Source organism: Python bivittatus, unplaced genomic scaffold (assembly GCF_059951505.1).
Source record: "Python bivittatus isolate LINGU-HERP-01145 unplaced genomic scaffold, Pbiv_v1 ctg000850_np1212, whole genome shotgun sequence".
NCBI classification, from domain to species: Eukaryota; Metazoa; Chordata; class Lepidosauria; order Squamata; family Pythonidae; genus Python; species Python bivittatus.
Window position 1 is genome coordinate 29,682,137 of NW_028277112.1, and position 20,009 is coordinate 29,702,145.

The following is a 20,009-nucleotide window of genomic DNA, read 5'->3' on the forward strand; positions in this document are numbered from 1 at the left end:
CATCCACTAATTTCTATCTTTGTTAGGCCAGTGAGATACATAACTCTGAGAATGGAAATTAGTGACATCTACTGTCCAAATAGGAAATTTAGCTGAAAGATATTGTGTTAAATGTTATGATGTTAAAACTTTTTAGTGGGTGAGTGAAGCAGTTCTAATGTATTTTTGGGGGGGCAAGACAAATATAGTTCAAATTGTACAGAATTCCAGAATTCTGGGAGTTGAAGTCCACCCATCTTAAAGTTGCCAAAGTTGAGAAACACTGGTTTAGGAAATTAAGCCTTGGAACTGGCCCTCATTCAATTTTTTTTTTTTCCTGGATTTCTATGTTCCACTGTCATAACATTTTCATTTCTGCAAACACACACACACACACACCCTGTCCTAAGTACTTAAGTAGTTTCTGGTCAACTTTCAGAGATCCTTATGGAATAAATATATACATCTTTCCAGTATATCTCATTTTATAATTTAGATTAAGTAGAGAGGAAATATCCAAATCCTAATTCAAGCATACACATTCTTTATGAAGTTGTGTAGATATGTGGAAAACTGCCAGTAGCAGCATCATGACTGAAGCATGAAATTGCTACTAGCTATGCACATGTATTACACACACATTCCTACATATGACCAATGATAATTGAGACTGAGTGAAGGCAGTAAGTCCCAGCACTTATTGTCACAGCATTGTTTATGTCAATTTCCTTCCACCTGAGAAAGAAAAAAAAAAAATCAGAATTGATGCACTATTTCCCAGGAATCACTTTGTCTGACAACAAATATGAAAGCTCCTTTAACACTTTTATTCTGTGGGTTTTTTTCATGATGCCATTATTTTCACCTGTATTGGCTTTGTGCTTATCTGCATTCTTTTAAAGGCTATTTTGCTCAAGAATGTGTCATCATTGATTAAGTGAGTTTAGTAACCCATTGCACTCTTTAGTTCAGATTACAGAAGTCATCAGCAACCATCCACTTCTTTTTTATATGCTCATTTTTAAAATTCATTAAGGCCGTAACTCTTGCAGTTAAAAAAGGCCATAACAGGGAATGCTAAAGCAACCTAAATATTAACAACAAACTCCTTTATTTTACCCAAGTAGTAGATCTAGGAACGGTTTAATTCAACTATTAATTTGTTTGAAACCTGCCCAAAAGTTTTAGGACTTGTGTGGAGAACAGATAATGTTTTAAGTCGTATTTATGCAGAAATATTGAAAATTCAAAAGGGTTCACAAATGTTTAAGCACCACTGTATATATTCAAGAAAACTCAAGTAATAAATGCCAGTATTCGGTATGCAGTAGTTTCTGAGGCAGAGGAGGCGGCAAAGCATGTGGGTATTTAAGACTCTGGCTTTAAAATATGTATTAATGTTAACAGTATAATTGAGCTTACTAATACCCATCCATTCTTAACAAAACTTTGTGTCCACCCAGTATTTGGGGATTTGGGGATTTGTGTTTGAAGAGTAGAAAATGCATCTTTGATACTTATCCAGTATAACAATGAAAATAAACAATTTAATTTTAGCTAGAGCTAAGTATGGCTTAGTCCTAGAACTTGCAAGAACTCAGCTGTGAAACATATGAAGTAAGGCTATGGAAATGCCTGCTTTTAGCAAATGCATTGTGCTTTTATCTTATGACTCAATGAGCACAGTTCATTCCAACACATTTTGGATTAGACATGTATACACACGTGTGACTTTCAGGCAGGTTTGAGCCTCTTTATCTGGAACTAGTAGAATATTATAAATCTCTTCTTTTGTAATTCAAATCAATGAATAGCTATATAACAGAACTCTCCAGTTAGTGGTTTGTGAACTATCCATGGGCCCTGGTAAGTTGCCACATTTTTGGAATGGAAAAACCAATATAATAGATTTTCTGGGAAGTCAGATTTCTGTAACAGAGACATGTAATCTGATGGTAAGTGTCCTCCTCCCATTTGCTCTGGAGGCAAGGCTTAGAATTTCTACTTCTTCTGGGAGAGGTTAGCCCCTTCCCTAGTTCTAGAATGATGCCAGAAAAATAAATCAAAGACAAAACACTTAACAAATTAGAAATATGTGAAAAAACTACATGCTCTAGTTATAGATGGAGCCCTGAAATGTTTTCCCATCTCAATACTGACTGGGTTGGCTGGATGCTATATCGATTTTTAGCACGCTAGAAAATGGATCTCCACAGTTAGTTCAATATAGCATTTTCCTGGAATCTTGTTAACATTATGTGTCAAAATATATAAAGGCTTTGACAGTGTATCTGCTCTCTGTTCTAGATAAGTTACTTTTTATGAATGCCCTTAGTAGTTTGGCTTGAAGTTACTCCAAATACATAAAAACAATTATATTGTACTGGTGTTCATTTATTATATAAACTGAATCTTAATTATTGGCTTTTCTGTCTGTTTTCCAGCTGCATTTACCATGATCGGCACATCCACCCATTTATCTGATCAGTGTTCCCAGTTTGCCATCCCATCTTTTTGTCACTTTGTGTTTCCACTGTGTGATGAGCGTTCCCGGACACCTAAGCCTAGAGAGCTATGTCGTGATGAGTGTGAAGTTCTAGAGAATGATCTTTGTCGGCAGGAGTACAACATTGCTAGATCCAACCCCCTCATTCTGATGCAGCTCCAGCCACCTAAATGTGAGGACCTGCCACTGCCTGATTCTTTGGAAGCTGCCAACTGTATAAAAATTGGAATTCCTGTGGAACGGCTCAATAGATGTAAGTTATGGTTGCATTTTCTTTCTGCTTTTCTATTTGTTTAATCCAAAATTAGTATGGATTTTTTATCAGAATGCCATTTCCGAATGTATGCTTGTGTTTCCAAAATTTAACTCATTTGAATTTTTTGCCTTTTATTGGACTTCTGGGGAACCAATGGCGAACTGAAGGTGGCTTTGCTTTCAGCTGAGCCAACGACGTGGCAGAACAAGGAGCTGACAAACATATCAGCATTTCAAAATTCCTCCCCGGACAAAGAAAAGGACTTGGGATCGCCCATAAGACTCCTTAGAGAGGCTCACTGCAACGAGACCGTAAAACAGTGTTTTTAGAGCTCTGGGAGAGTCAGTTTGCCCAAGCCGCAGTTTGGAGCCTTCAAAGAGACACTGGGTTTGCCCACTTCCTTTCTTAATCACTTTTGTAAATGGCTTGTAAATTGATTTTTGGACACTAAGAATCTTCAGAAAGACAAGTTTTATTTTACTGGGTGATTTTCCTTCTATCCTTAATGAAAGAAGTTTCATGTAAGTTTAAGAACTTAAAGTTTGTTTTTTTTAATTTGGAAATAAGCAGCAAAAGGGTGATTAGAATGTTGATTTTGGAAAGTTATAAACAGACTAAGGGGCTAGTTTGACTGGAAATAAGATTTTGAAATTAACTATAAGAATCCTTCCTGTGGGTTGTTTAAAATCCTATTAAAATATATATTAAGATCTTGAAGTGAAGTTTAAGAGATCTTTCCATGGGAAAATGGTGTGGATTAGAAAGAAATGTGATAAAAGGAGACCTTGATGCCTGGTTACTAGAGGGAACCAGAAAGAACTAAAGATTACAATTAAAGGAGAAGACCCACTAATACAGAATGGAGAAAAGTAATTTAACTCTGGAAGATTTCAAGGATATTTGGCAACAATGTAGTCAGAGCTCTCTCTTAAGATTGTCTGATACTATAAAATGGGTTTTAAAGAGGAGATAGAAGAAGATACAACTGAGAATCAGGCTGTTTTGGATATGGATTTAAAAACGATAGAATGCCAGAATGCTATGGACAAAGATGCCACACAGGACTTACAAATGAAACCGGTTCGTGTTTTAATATCTAAAAGGGACATACGAATAATAAATCAGAACAGTGACTTGGATGTGTGGATTTCAACACAGAAGAGTGACTTGGACAACTTATTTTGGATTTACAGAAGAGATGTGTTACCCTTATGAAGGAGTTTCTGAGAAAAGATAAAGAGAGGATGAAAAGAAATCAGCTTTTGGGACATTTACTTAAAAGGAATAAAAATCAAGATTTTTAAAACCAAAAAGAAGGTTTATAAAGTTGGTTTGTTCTATCAAGGTTAAAATATATGTCTTTTCTTCTAGTAGTTTTTAATGGATTTTTTTTTTTACCAGGACTGAATGATGAGATCTTAGAAGTTTGCTATTTGATAAGATATGGAGAGAAGAGATTTTTGTTGTATGATTAGAGAAAGGGATGGGTTATGATGTTAAAACTGAAAGAAAGTGTTAAATTTGCAAAGGAATTTCTGACGGGAGATGAAGAGAAAATGATTAATTTGTGGGATATTATTTGAAGAGTTTAGAGATTAAGATTTTCTAGTAATGGAATTTTTTAAATTAAGTTTGAACAATGAGCTTTTATAGGTTTGATTAAAGATATAAAATAAAAATGGGAAGAAGAGATTTTCTTGGTTGTATTTTTAGAAAAAATAAGTTACTGTATAAAGGAAATGAAATGAAATTGATTTACTTGTTTAATGTGATGGATGGATGGATGGATGGATGGATGGATGGATGGATGGATGGATGGATATTTATTTATTTATTTATTTATTTCTGGTAACTCTTAATGGACTTTTGCTGATTAAGATTGAATGATGAGATTTTATTATTTACTAATAGATAAACGATGAGATATGGGATGAAGAGAATGAAGATGGTTGAAATTTTAGAGAAGGTGATAAGTTACTGAAATTGTGCTTATCTTGATGAAGGGGGAAGTCATTTCTTTATATATTCTTTTTTTCTTTTTTCTTTATATATATTTTTCTTCCCCCTTTTTTCTTCTTTTCTCTTTGCATTTTTTATTCTTTTTTATTCTTTTTATATTTTTCTTAGTTTGTATTAATTTTTATGCCTGTATTTTTAAACTTTAATAAAAATTATTATTATTTTTTTAAAAAAGAAATTTTTGCCTTTTCTTGACTGCTTGGAACTGACTTGGAGGGAGGATACAGATTTGAGAAAGAGGAATAGCCCAGATGAAAACTTTCTCTCTGCTTCTCATCTGTACAGTGTGAAGGATTATTGTCAGAAGAATGTAGAGGCTACCTGAAGCACCTGACCAGTTGCCAGACCTCCCTGAAAGCAAAGGATGCCCTTCTTGAAGCTACCTGCTTTAAGTTGCGCTTGCTTCAGAAATATCCCATGTGCACACAGTGTGGAGGGGGTACAATCTGTCACTGTTGTGAGGCGCTCAAAGCATTAAAACTGCAGTGAAATAAGTTTGGTGGAAAAAGAGACAGATAATCTTTTGCAACTAGGTCAGATATAGTATACAAATAAAAATGGTGCTTGGTAGTAATACATTTGCAAGAGAAAGATCTAAGAGGGAAAAAATGGGAGAGAGAAGAGATGGAAGAAACTAAATGGGGGGCTGGGGGGGGGATAGAGATATCTTAAAGATGGTAACTCTGGTAGGATACATTTTGAGCAAGTGAAGCAGTTGAGACACAGTATTGTTGGCACTGATGTTCTAGTTAATTCCTGAATTGCTTCCTTAGGAATAAAGCTCATAGGAAACTTATACTTCTTAGCTAACTTGTTTCTGCAAGCTCAGTTCTTTTCCACATATTTTGCTTATAGAACAAGCAGCTGATCTTAATCCCAAACCAGGGATTAAGGAAACTCCTGCAGAAACACAGAGTGTGCTATGTAAGGCTGCTGGTTACATATATTTCTGTGTTGCATCATCCTATCTTACATACGTAGCAAAGAAACAGATTTACTATGCAGAGAGAAGGAATGGGAGCATTTCTTATTGTTCATGTATCTCTTGTTAAATTCACTTTTTTGCAGATCACCAGTGTTACAATGGCTCTGGTGCAGATTACAGAGGAACTGTCAGTGTCACAAAGTCAGGCCACAATTGTCAGTACTGGGATTCCCAACATCCTCACTCCCATGACTTGACAAGTACAGAATTTCCTGAGCTTGGAGGTGGGCATGCTTATTGCCGCAATCCTGGAAGCCAGATGGAAGGGCCTTGGTGTTTTACTCAGAACAAAAACATACGCATGGAACTGTGTGAAGTACCTTCATGTAGTATGTATTTTTTTTTTTACCATTTCTAGAATATTTGTAGTAAAAATTATTCAAGCATGAATTATGGTTAAATCTTTTTTGTTACTGTTTTTATAAATGAAATTAATCCAAAAATTAGTTTCCTATTAAGGTATCATGTATTGATTGACACTGACCCTAAGGGCAGGTAACCAGTTGGCCTGGACCACACCTGTTATTTTTTGGTTTAAAGGAGGTAGAGACTGAAGACTTGGAAAAATCATGCAAATTTGTCATGTGGTGCAGCAGATTTGTCTAATAATTCTTCTGGGGTGATGTAGCAGTTGTTCATCTGTACCAAGTATAATCTTGGCATTCTGTTGTTGACAGAAAAAGTTTGGCTGGATTTCTGTCCAGTGAAGAAGGATATTTGATCCAAGTAGTGCATTCTAATCCAGGGACAAAGAAAGTAAAAAATAGTGTGAGGAGTAGACATGGCTATGATGCCTTTAAGATGCTTAAGAGAAAATATTAAGAGGTTCAATATATAGTTGTTCAGTTCAGAAATACAGAACCCAGACACCTCTTTGCACGGTTTGCTTATATATGGTATGGATGGGCATGCTTTGGCCTGTTGCCTTGCAGCATGAGAGCACTATATAATTTGTGCAGGCAGTGGTAGGATTTTATGTTTTTAAATTTTTGCTAGTTTTTCTTAGAATATGTTGCTGGCCCTAAAATGAAAATAGATGGAAATGGTAAGATATGAGGCTATAGAGACACATATATTGGAATAACCTCTTACGCTGAACGTTTGCTGCTTTCAGGTTTTTCACTGTGTCCCAAAGGGTACTGGTGGGTGGGACTAGGGAGACATTAAACTGTGATTTAATGTTATTTCCAAATGAGATCAGGAATGATTCTTTGTACTGTGGCTTTAAACAATTCTTTGTGTAATGTGAAAAAAAATATATACATTTAGTAGTATGTTCTCAAATGTTATCATACAAATGCATGGTATATAGGAAAGTCCCCTCAGGTGCCACTGGTTCATTCTGATGCAGAGCTAAAGTGTCAGATCTTTGAGAATAATAATAAAAATGGGAACCCGGTCATGGCTTTGAATAATGCCTCACTAATATTCATTATGACTAAAACCAATTTATTGGTTTGAACTTTGCTTTAATTTTATTTTCCTTTTTATGTCCTCCTTTGTGGCGTGTTTGTTCTTTCCTAAAAGAACAGGATATAAATATTAAACTAGATGCGACTCAAATAAGGTTGTACTACTGTGCCAAACATATATTTGAGTGCTGGGTTCACTCTAGCCCAAAGTCCACTTAATTTTGCTTGAGTATAAGCAGGGTTCTTCCCAAAAACTCCCATACTTTCCATTCACTTTTTGCTTCCACCCATTCTTCTCTGTCCTTTCTTTACTTTCTGCTTCCTCTCCACACTCTGGTACTGTGCAGTAGAAGACAAGGGACAATTACTCACTGCCCCCCTGCTTGGGAAAAGGTACTCTGTGCAAAGAAAAACAAGATAAAATCAGAGTTTAAAAAGGCCATTTAGATCATCAGATCCAACTCCCAACTCAGTGCAGGAAGTCCGAGCCATGCAGTGAAGGGAATCTCACCAGTTCTCAAGATAATTGAGCTTCACTATCCATCCAGTTCTTACCATTGGAAAGTTTTGACTAACGTTCATTTGAAATGCGCTTGGTTTTAACGTAAACCTGTTTTCATTCTGCACAATGGGATGGTAGAGAACAGATCTCAGATTGTCCCTCTCTTCTCCAAGCACAGTGTGCCTTCTGTTTCATAGAATGATGGTGAAAGGGAACAGTTACTTCCTTTTCAGTGCAGAAAGGGAAAGAGTTCTAATTGGAGAGCAGAAGAAGAGAACAAGTGCGCCTTCATTTTACATAGAGGAAAGTCTAGGGTAGTGGTTTGAACTCCACTCCCTGGGTCACCCAGTCCTTTAAGTGGGCAAGACAGTTTGGCTCATAAGCAAGCTTCACTTCCCCACTCCTGCTCTCTTGATTCCAGCATCCTATTTACTTGAGCCCCAAGTTTGGGCCTTAGTTCCTACACTAGATTTAATGAGCGCCTAGTTTGCCATATTAGAGTGCTTTGTAGCTTGAGAGATATAGTCTTCCACATACTAACCTTTTATGTTCTACACCCATCTAATGCTCCTATCCATTCTTTTAGATTCTTATTTTTTATATGTACTTTTAGTTTTTAATGTATATATTTTATATCTTCTAGCTTTTTATGATTTTTTAGCTTTTTATTTTTACTCTTAATCTATCTTAATGATTGTATCCCATACTCCTTATGCTCGTCCCCTCCTTATGCTGGTCTATGACTGTAATAAAGATTTGATTTGATACTTAACAAGGGAAAAAATTGGGATGCTTTTCCATTGTGCAATCTGTGGGCAAAAAATTAGGTGTGCATCAAAATGTTATAACAAACCACTGGGTCTGAGGCTTAATGATATGCCTTGGTAAAACTGACCATATAGGTAGTGTTGAAATATATACTAATCACTCAATTCCCTGCTTTTTATTTGAGATCAGCCCTTTGTGTCCACTGTGGCTTATGTTACAGAGGAGTGTGTAAGATTGTATTACATACTGCTGTTGGCTATATTCATTATCTGTCCTTGCAGTAAAAAAATTATTTGCATTGCTTTTGAACTCAGTCTGAAAACATGCAATACTTTTTAATCTAACAGGCCCACGTGACAACAGCAAAATGGGCATCCTCTACATCCTGGTTCCAAGCATAGCCATCCCTCTAGTTATCGCCTGCCTTTTCTTCTTGGTCTGCATGTGTAGAAACAAACAGAAGGCATCTGCTACTACTCCACAGCGTCGTCAGTTGATGGCATCTCCCAGCCAGGATATGGAAATGCCGCTCATTAATCAGCACAAACAGGTAACTTATACAAACACACACACACACACACACACACACACACACATTATTTTACATCATAAACATAATGACATTTAATATTGTTCTGGAATCTTCAGCTGGGACATTTCAATTTGAAATTTCTTGACCATATCAAAGCTTCCAGTATGTTCTTCTTCATTTCTTCATTTCTCATTTGTTTGACCTCAGTCCAGGTGCAGAAAGATGCCAAGGTAGCAAAAGTCCTTGAAACAAATTCTGTGCATTTAATCGGCTTAATATAAATGTAACCATAGCCTTTAATTTTAACTTGGATTTTCATCATTTATTTGCTGCTAAGGTTTCTAATAAAGAGGACCAGTAACTTATCCTGTGACTCTTTTTACTTTCAGAATAAACTAAAAGAGATCAGCCTTTCAACTGTGAGATTTATGGAAGAGCTGGGTGAAGAGAAGTTTGGAAAAGTTTATAAGGGTCACCTATTTGGTACAGCTCCAGGGGAGCAAACACAAACAGTTGCTATCAAAACACTCAAGGATAAAGCAGATTTAACTCTCCGAGAAGAATTTAAACATGAAGCAATGATGAGATCAAGATTACAACATCCCAATATAGTTTGTTTACTGGGAATAGTGACCAAAGAACAGCCCATCAGTATGATTTTTAGCTATTGTGCTCATAGTGATCTCCATGAGTTCCTTGTTATAAGATCTCCCCACTCTGATGTTGGTAGCACTGATGATGATAAGACAGTGAAATCAACATTAGAGCCAGCTGATTTTTTTCACATTGTAACTCAGATAGCATCAGGAATGGAATATCTCTCAAGCCACCATGTGGTCCACAAAGATTTGGCCACCAGAAATGTACTTGTCTTTGATAAACTCAGTGTGAAAATATCTGATTTAGGTCTTTTCAGGGAAGTTTATTCTGCTGATTACTATAAACTAATGGGAAATAATCCTCTTCCTATTCGATGGATGTCCCCTGAAGCAATCATGTATGGCAAATTTTCAATTGATTCTGACATCTGGTCTTACGGAGTAGTGCTGTGGGAGATCTTCAGCTATGGCTTGCAGCCTTACTGTGGCTATTCCAATCAAGATGTCATTGAGATGATTAGAAATAGGCAGGTTTTGCCATGCCCAGATGACTGTCCTGCATGGATGTACTCACTGATGTTAGAATGTTGGAATGAATTTCCCAATAGAAGACCAAGATTCAAAGATATCCACAACAGACTGAGAACATGGGGAAACCTGTCAAATTACAACAGTTCTGCGCAAACCTCTGGTGCAAGCAACACTACACAAACCAGTTCCCTCAGTACAAGCCCTGTTAGTAATGTAAGCAATGCCAGGTATGTTGGGCCAAAGCAGAAAACTCAAGCTTTCTCTCAGCCACAGTTCATACCAATGAAAGGACAGATAAGACCAATGGTCCCACCTCCTCAACTTTACATTCCTGTCAATGGTTACCAACCAATGCCAGCCTATGGAGCGTATTTGCCAAATTTTTATCCTGTCCAAATCCCAATGCAGATGGCTCCTCAACAAATGGCTCCTCAGATGATTCCAAAGCCAGCCTCCCACCATAGTGGGAGTGGTTCTACAAGTACAGGGTATGTAACAACTGCTCCCTCCAATGCTTCCATGGCTGACAGGGCTGCTCTGCTGACCGAAGGAGTAGAAGAGGCACATAATGTGACAGAAGATATTGCTCAGAGTTTGGTCCAGGAAGAGGAAGAAGAAGAGGGCTCTGTGCCTGAAACAGAATTGTTGGGTGATAATGACACTCTTCAGATGGATGAGACAGAATTTCAGTCAGAATCCTAAGGATGTTGCCTTATCACAGGGACAATATTGGACTTCTTTTTAGTTTTTTGAAGACTATAGTTCTTCCAATTTATACAATCAGTGTTTTTCTTCAGACTCCTATCTACCCAAAAGCTACATAAATGCAGTAATATTGATATACCGTTTTAATGGATTTTTTTCCAGGAGAAATTTTCATACATGTTATAGAATAGTTATTTTTAAATCTAGGGTTGAATACAGCTCTTGCAGGGAGGCTGCTTTTATAATATACTGTTGCTGTGCAACATATAGTAGAAATGCATTGCACATCATGTATATCTTGAACTCTGATTGTATTTTTAATGAATTCTGGTTAAATCAGTAACCAAAAAAAATAGAGCTAACTTGGGATTGTTCTGCGTGTGAAAAGATGCCCAAAATGTAAAAACAAAAACAAAAAAACAAATAACTCCCGCGTATCTTACTGATGCAATAAACTTTCAAGGGAATTATTCATATATAGTTAAGGTACAGGTAAGGAGCAGAACAACAGAAACATTTCTCTCAGTGGCCAATCTTTTCCTACAGAAATCAGATAATTATTTTTATGTTTGAAGTTTGACCTGATTTAGCAGGAAGTATATTTTGCTACCCCAAAGAAATGACAGGTGTAGGCTATGCACTAACTTAAGCCAACCCCTTCTGCCTGTCCAAAGTCAAATTCTAATAAAACGTTTCAGAAATAGATCACCATATTTCGTTGATCTCACTGATCACTACAACTCTTACTTTATTTTTCTTTAAGATGGTGCTAGAGATCGCAGTGATCAGTCTGGATTGTCAATTCATTTTCTTTTAGTTAAGATGGTACTAGACAAATGCACATATGTCCTTCATTTTTAAAGAATAGTGATTGTAGATTCTTAACCGAAATAAGTGATTTTGTACAGAGTGTATTTGTATGTTATTAATGTCTTATTGTGAGATGAATCATGTACAGATTTTGAAATGTAATTTATGTTTTCGTACATTTAATGTTTTTTTTTCTAATTGCAACATTTGGTTTTTTAAATGCTTATATAATTATGATTAATAGTATTTTATTGGGATTGGAACTTTGTACACTTTGGTATGCTGATAAAACTGGTCCATACATTTCACAGAAATTTCTGTAGCATGAATTCTCCCTGAATCACATTATATTGTAGCCAAATATAAATTAATGTTTTAGGCTATACATTCAGTACATTAACTAACCAAGCAACACATCAGTGGTGATTAATTTTAACGTGTTGCAAAAAAAGAGAAAAAAGTAAAAATGGAAAGTCTTTTTTGTTGTTGTTATATTTTACTTGTTAAACTGTACTTTTCCTAAGAACATTTGGATTTCCTTAAGGTGTATCATTGTGATCTGAAGCCCATGGTAGTGACAGGAGCTGTTCTTATTTGTAGTTTCTTTTGAATTTGGCTATGCACTGGTAGTTAAACAATGAAAAACTCTCTCGCTTGTTAATATAAGTGTGAGTTGGAGACTATTAATAAATCATTTAAATAAATTGAAATTTACTTTTTAAATTGTGTTGAAATTTGATACTATAAAATCAAGTGAACTTGGGGCCTTGATTTTTTTAAAAGCCTTGCTTAAAGGAATTTGAAACAGAGGACAAATGAAATTAGTGTTTATCTGTCCATATAAATAATCCTATAATGTAAAGAGAGACTGCGCCATCAGCATTTTTTAGATACCGTGCATCTTTATTCCCTAGTCTCAATTTCTATATCTCTAAAATTCCCTATCATAATATTACTACAAGGGCACAACAATGAATAGGAAGAAGATAATGAGAAGATAATGAGTGGAGAAAAGGATGGTATAAATAAATCTTTGATCCTGGTGCTGAAATGTATTGTCTCAAAGTAATCTTGACTCTTTAACAGAAAATATGACCTGGTGCTTGCTTCTATATTGCATTACCATCATAGATCATTTGTATTTTTTAAAATTCTTGACTGAATATCTGTTGAATAAATACTATTCACTCTCTAAGTGAGTTGGAATAGTATCCATGTTTAAAATATTGTTCAATTTGCCAGAATATATATATTTTGCTATCTCAAAGGGAAAGTTAGCCAGAATCAGAACATATATTCTAGCTGGTTGTCAGTAGCGAACAGAAAGATAAAAACAGTTCCAGAATTATGCATTATCACAGCTTTTGATGCATTACATTTATCCATGTTGTCAACATTTTTTTGTTGTTGAACTATAGCTACATATCTAAGCAGGAAGAGGAAATTGACCAAAGACCTCTGATTTCCTATGGTTTCTGAAGGTGTAATGTAGCTGTACGTGTCCACATGTTTGAGATGTGGTAACTTGGGCCCTCTAATTTCTGTGAGGTGCCTCCAAAACCTTCCTCCCAAATCTTGTTTTCCCTACCCACAGTTCCTGTGGGGGAATGAGATAGTATCTGCCACCAGCCACTTTATCTCAGATAAAGTTTTTCTTGTCACTGAATTCTTTAGGAGGAGATAAGTGATAACTTCCTGTTCTCTATAACCCGAGAGCAGGAAAAGTATTTGCTAAAGGCTATAGCCTTTTTTTATAATGGCCACAACGATTCAATAAAAAGTAGAATTTTCATTATATATAGCAAGGTCAGAGCCTTAGCAGAAATATGAAAAAGAAAAGGGAAAAAGAAATGAACATTTGCTTTCTAAAAAGGTTGAACTCAGTTGCTCTCTAAGTTAATTTTCTCCCTTTCTCACACACATACCTGAAGAATTTTATACAGCAGAGGTCTCTGCCTGTAAAATAAAACAAAATTTATAACATACTATCTTTGCTGTTTTCAGCTTGCTGTCCAAATTACAAAGTTCAGCCCTGTTTCTGGTGGCTGGGTCTCTTTCACTTGTAACTGGTTTCCAGCCAGCCTCCAAGAGCAGACATGGAGAAAGTCCTCCTCTGGATAAAAGCCCCTTTTCGGCATTTGAATTTCCTTGGCTTTGTTTTTTCTCTACCCAATACCTGCAGTGACATTAAACCTTCAGCCAAATGTAGAACGTTCAGTTCAAATGTAATCTCTAGCAAATGCATAAGCTTTGTGGATAGCTGAAAGACTGTAATTCGTATTTGAGCCATACTAGCCAAGGGGTTTATGCCCCATAATTTTACAGCCGAGTTTCCCCGAAGAAGCATTCCTTTATACATGTATGAGTTTAAATGAATCCCATTACTCATTTAAGCCAGTTCTTCATTTCTCCCCAAATAGTTGATTGGTTACAACTTCATTATGTTGGCCCAAGAGCTTGGGCCATCACTAGCCATGCTTAGCAATTATTTCATTTATCCATCTTCCATGTTTATGTGCTTACAAATCATCCAGCTGTCGTCTGCAAGCTCTTCAGCTTTACATTCTTATACACAGCTTTATAAGGACTATTAAATTCAGCTTCAATCTTCATTCATAACTCCACAGCTGCTTATGGCATAACGAAAAATAATACAGGTGACTTTCATTGTTCATTTGTTTTATTGTATGCTGAAAGGACGGGGAAATTTCTTTTTTGAAATGTATTTACTGACATTGGCTAAAGCTCCATCCATGAGTAGCTTTACCTGTGGCATTCACATAGCCATTCTGTAGAATATACCAGAATATACTTTTATTTTTACAGCTGGATTCATGCCCAGATAAGCATTATATTCTCCAATTTATGTAGCTCAGCTACTTTAGAAACCACTTTAGTCCTTAATTTCAACTGGTCATGACTGTAGATGCTGTTTCAAAAAAAAAAAAAAAACCCTTAAACCTGATACTTAAAGTTGTCCTAACGATTAGCTTGGATTAGTTCCAACAAAAGGAAGTCCAGATATCTCTGATTTAGGGAATTAGATACATTGTATCAGAATATCAAATCACCCCATTCCAGATTTATTTCACATGTAGTTGATGGAACTATATAAATGCTGCAACAATGGGATTATCTCTGACTGTGCTGACATTCCTAGCATGGAATGTCTAAGGAGAGAATAAAACCTACAATTTATCTTTGTTCACATATTAATCATGTGGGAGGAGGGCACTTGCTTATGGAAAGCGTTCTTATAATTGTTTCTGTTATTTACAATAGTATATCATGCTTTTAAAAAAAGATTTCCCAACTTCCCCTTTGGAAAGAGAGTAATAATTCTGCTTTGTGCTCTCTGCTTATACACATATAGAGAAATCTCTACAGTGCATCTTTCAAGCACCCATAGCATGCATACCTACAATTTAAAATCCAAGACAGAATGTTTCCTACAAAACTTGCCTTTGCAGTTTCTGTAAGATGAAAAGCCTAATCAACTTCTGGAATGAAATAGCACATTTGGGGCAGGAGGGACCCTTTTAAAAGTGTGTTTAAACATAGATATTTACACCATAAATGTTCAGAAATCACAATGTTTTGCTTCTTATCTAGACCTAGAATTTTGTTTGGTAGTTAAGTTAGTCTAATATTTTAAGTACATTAGGTCCTGTTTTCTGAAATCCCAAAGACGCTTTCCTACATCTGCACACTCCATCTTCTGCATCCCAAACTGCTCACATCTTGAGATTTGCTGCCTCCTGTTTTGTGGTGTCTGCTTACCCTGTCTCCTGAACTTCACTTTAAAGATACTCTCAATTTTCAGTTTATTATCTTGTGAACTTTTTTGAGCATAATACTTACTTTTGCTAGTTCAGTAATAGCTTGTTTTTCACTTCTAAATTGCTTCTTGTGTGTCTTCGTATGCCTTTTGTCATATAAGATGACAGTGATGGGGGAAGGCCCAGTTACTGCTTATGGCAGGACCTATTTTACAAGGAATCCCATTACCCGATTCCTATCTTAATTCTTTGGAGAACCAGTTTGGTGTCATGGTTAAGGCAGCAGGTTAGAAACCAGGAGACCATGAGTTCTAGTCCTGCCTTAGGCGCAAAGTCAGCTGGGTGACCTCCAGCCAGTCACACTTCTCTCTTTAGTAACGCATTTACCTGGGTTTTACACTAATAGCAAACTGTTAACGGGGAAAGAAAAACTCTTCATCCCTGTTGTTCCTCTGTTTTCTGCCTGTCATCTGAAACCATAGTGAGATTCAAACATCACGTCTCCCCTGAACCACATTGTCGCTTATATTCGCTACACAGTTCAGCAGTGGAAAAAAAGTCCTGCCTGTTTAAAAAGGTAACACAACATGAATTGAGCAGATCCACAGAATTTTCCCATCCCTGTCTTAAGAATACAAGAGCTGCATGGAGAACTTAATGACCTCTCTGACTGTTATTAATTTCAATAAGCATTTTCAAGTTGCACAGACCTAAAAACACTAACAGGGAGGAGGACATTATGGTCAGTCAGATTTTTTTTTCAATATAGACATACATAGAATTGGAGTCTCCCATACAGCGTTGAGGATAACCTTACAGAGGTAGAATTCCACAGCATATCCACCCATTTACAGTAACTGATTTGGAATAACATCCAGGATCCTTTACTTTGTTACTGCTCAGGGAGGCTTGTTCTATGCAAAGTAATAATGCCAATAAGATGTGTTCCTTCACCTGCCATTGTCATTTTTTTAATGAAAAAGCAAATGTCCTAATGGGAAGAATAAATGTTTTCTGTAGTCATAAACAGCCTTGCTACAAAGCATACATTTTATCCAACCCTGAATGCTCTGTATGTTGTGATCTTCTTATTGAAACATATTTAATGGCCTGGTTTCAAGAAATATTTTCCAACGTACATGCAGATACAGATGCTAAACTTTCTGTAAAAAGTAGTATGTTTCATCTGTCAATATATATCCTATTATATAAAATCAACAGATGTATTGTATTTCCCCTTAATAGTTTTCAGTAACATGATTATGCAGTTTTGTAGAAGTAATTGGGTATTGAGACTGTGCTAGATTTATTTTGATAATGTACATATTTTTTCAAAGCAAGTTCTTGAATTACATTTGGAGTGGAACAATTTTTCTTAAAAAGCCTGGGTTTTTGGCAGGGAAAACCTATTTAAGTGAAATACAGAATTTAAATTGTAGAACTTTGAGGGAATTGACTTTTTATTGAATCCATGGGAACTCAGAATGTCTAACAAGACTCCACACCTTTGAACAACATGGTTTTACAAGTGGGGTGCCTGCGTTGAATAGTTTTGGACTCACGGAACAGCTGCACGTGCCAGTCTTCTACCTACCACTCTGGACCTACCTGTTTGAAAGCCTGGTGAAAATACCTTTAGTACTCCCTCTAAGATCCAATAGGTCAGTCATGGATATTATGCAACCACTTAATTATGCTTTTGCCACAATAGGCTCATTCAAAGCATGGGAAAATTTGAATCATCTGGGTAGTGCAACCCTTAACATCCTTGCCCTGGTCAACAATGCATACATTCTTCCATCTTACAACTTACTTACGGAGATGGAAATTTTCAGCTGTGCCAATGAAAAATCAGAGTAAAAAACTTTTCATAATATAGTATCTGATTTTTCTCAGGGTCTGTTTTTGATGACCAATGCCCATTCAAAGAGTAAAATGTCTGTGTATTCCAATTCATGCCAAAGAGCTAATTACAAGGGGGCGGGGGTGGGGGGTTCACAGTGTCACATTCAACAAGCTAAATATTTATGGCATAGATGAATAATGGCATTGTTGCATAAAACAATCTTATGAAGCATCTTGGGGAGTACAGAGTGCCCTGAAGGAGACCTTTATGTCTAATTTCCCTGGATCATTTCTCCACTGCAGAGCTTGTGTTCTTTGTACTCTCCGTCTTGCTCCAAGGTTCCCTGCAAACTTCTCCCAGCTTCTGGTATAGCTCCTAAGCAGGTGAGGGGATTCGGTGGGGCACATGTTCAATTTCAATCATCATAGTTTCTGATGGAATATGCACTGGCTATTCATAAATATGTTTAGAGTGGCACAACGATGAACAAAATACCTACAAGGGAATTTGGAATCTTTAAAAACAAAAGCCCTAACGTAGCCTAGTTTATTGAAACTGACCGGGACTTTAAAAAATCTCTCTACAATCATATTAAGCATAAACATATAAAATAATATGTATTAATAAAGAACTAGTTGAACCTCATGCTTCATGCAGTGTGCATGTTTGACAAATAGCTGCGCTTTTTGTGAATTGGTTTCTATTGGATAGTTGTTTTCTGGGTCTGCCCGCCTTCTGGTTTCCTATAGCGAGCATTCCCATTTTTTTCACTCTGAATCTGTATGAGCTTGGTGGGAGAAGCACTCTCCATTCCCAGGTGAGAAATGGAAACATCAGTAGTCATTGGCTTCAACAGTGGAATCTATGAAATCCACAAATACTAAACATGTAGCTCAAGCTTTTTCTGAACTAGGTATCTTGATGGGTAAGCTGATACGATTCATTAAAATTGACAGATAATGGCTATACCTCTGTAGTTTACTGCCATTGTACACAAGTGGTTTGCCATGGTCTACTAGGATTTTATTTTATTTTCTTCTAGTCCAATCTACAGCTCTGTGCTTTCTAGATGGGCCATCATCCAATATTAACCAGGGCCTGCTTTGTTTTTTAGATCAGCCAATTCCAGCTAAGGGCTGCCACCCACCTGGGCTAGGGCCATGAAAGGCTGAAGAAGTAAGTGATTAAAGTAATCATCTTATACTTAGCAATTCCAGGAGTGTGCATCCTCCTAATGTGGTGGAGAAGAAACCAGAAAACATATGCGACGTTTTCTCAATTTAATGACTTTTGAAATGAAATTTCTACTGAAGTGAAACACTTGAAATGGTGCGTGTGGATTAATTTTTGCTTTCCACTTTTCAACTACCACATATATTTGATTGTTGAATATGTTTTACAATTATGTTCATTTAAAATGATTTAATTCTCAGTAGGCCCAAAGCACTTAGTATGGTTGGATTATATTTCAAATTGGTTCTGAAATTAAACATAGATTGAAGATGACAATCTGATACTCTGCAGTAGAATGCATTGGGTTATTTGACTAATGAGCTGGGAATAAATTGCCAAAATAGTCAATATATAAAATGTCTTAATAAATGGAATTGGATTCCTCATGATGGGTAATAGGAGTTTCTTTAACATGCCCTGTAGGGAGGGATGAAGCACTGAAAGGGAAGAAAATGACAACTGGGAGGAATTATACTGAGTCATAGATTAACTTTTTCCTGAAGAAATAGTCATTGATTACTTTTTAATGGAAGTACTCAGAAATTTCTTTCACATGAGGCATGTTGTTCCTCTAGAATCTGCTGTGAGAAATTTCATTGTGATGAAGGAAACTAAAGTTTGTGAGATTTACATGGGATGGGGCTGATTCAAATCTGACCTGATTATTTAACCAATTATTAATAATATTAGCTCTCTATATAATTGAATTGATTGAACTTGGGACTGATTACTTTTTCACATTGGCACATGGCATGCTGGCTAACTTTGTTTATGAAATAAATGAGTCAAATGCCAAACATTGGTGTTATTTGTTTACTTGGACTCCCTTACCAGTAAGCCCATATTAAGCTGTAATAACACTGAGTGGCAAAGTTTCAAAAAAATTGAAAGGGGTGAATACTTTTTCATAGAACTATATATTGTTTAAGGTATACATTGGATAACTAGTTCCTTTATTTAAAAAAAAAACTTTGTATCATTCAGGGAAGATTGTTAGTTTCAGTAAATGTCATCTACAGAATTGCTTTTAGTCACTGTTTGCCACAGGCATGGCACAGAATTGCATTCCAATTTTTAAGTTTGAGAAATGTCACCTTCCATCACTGATATGCATATACTACTTCAGTCTACTGCATTTTTATAGCAAAGTTTACAGAGTACCAGAATGTGGCAACATTATCTAGGGCACAGACTGATCTTACATTTGCAAAGATAGTTCTGTTATGAAAAGTTGAAAGGCAAAGGGTTGGTTTTATAAAAGTGGAAAAGAATGCACAAGATATGGAGAGTCAGAGGTTTACGTGCAGATAGCTATTTAAGTTGTATTTTCAAAAACAGATTGCCACATTGCCATGAAGAACTGCTATTTCAGGAACTTGTACTTAGTAGTCCACTTGGTCATGTAGAACCAGTTACATGACTGCAGGTACTTTGTCAAATTTCCAGGGCTCCAACTCAAACAATTCTGGATGGCTATTTTGCTGTCAAAGAGGTTTTAGATAGAGTAACCTGAAGTACATGTCCATGTTGACCAGGAGCACCATTTA

The 20,009-nt window shown here is 36.3% G+C and overlaps 1 protein-coding gene across 1 annotated transcript in view; it reads left to right on the forward strand.

Moving 5' to 3' along the window:
* The window catches only part of ROR2 (ROR family WNT receptor 2), a 121,121-nt gene extending 108,391 nt beyond the window's left edge, over positions 1 to 12,730 (forward strand). Inside the window, exons 6-9 of the mRNA XM_088129986.1 lie at positions 2,424 to 2,738; positions 5,829 to 6,074; positions 8,775 to 8,977; positions 9,349 to 12,730. Of these exons, the coding sequence (XP_087986112.1) occupies positions 2,424 to 2,738; positions 5,829 to 6,074; positions 8,775 to 8,977; positions 9,349 to 10,791 (2,207 nt within the window). The 3' untranslated portion in view covers positions 10,792 to 12,730. The remainder of the gene's footprint in view (positions 1 to 2,423; positions 2,739 to 5,828; positions 6,075 to 8,774; positions 8,978 to 9,348) is intronic.
* Positions 12,731 to 20,009: the final 7,279 nt, after the last annotated feature.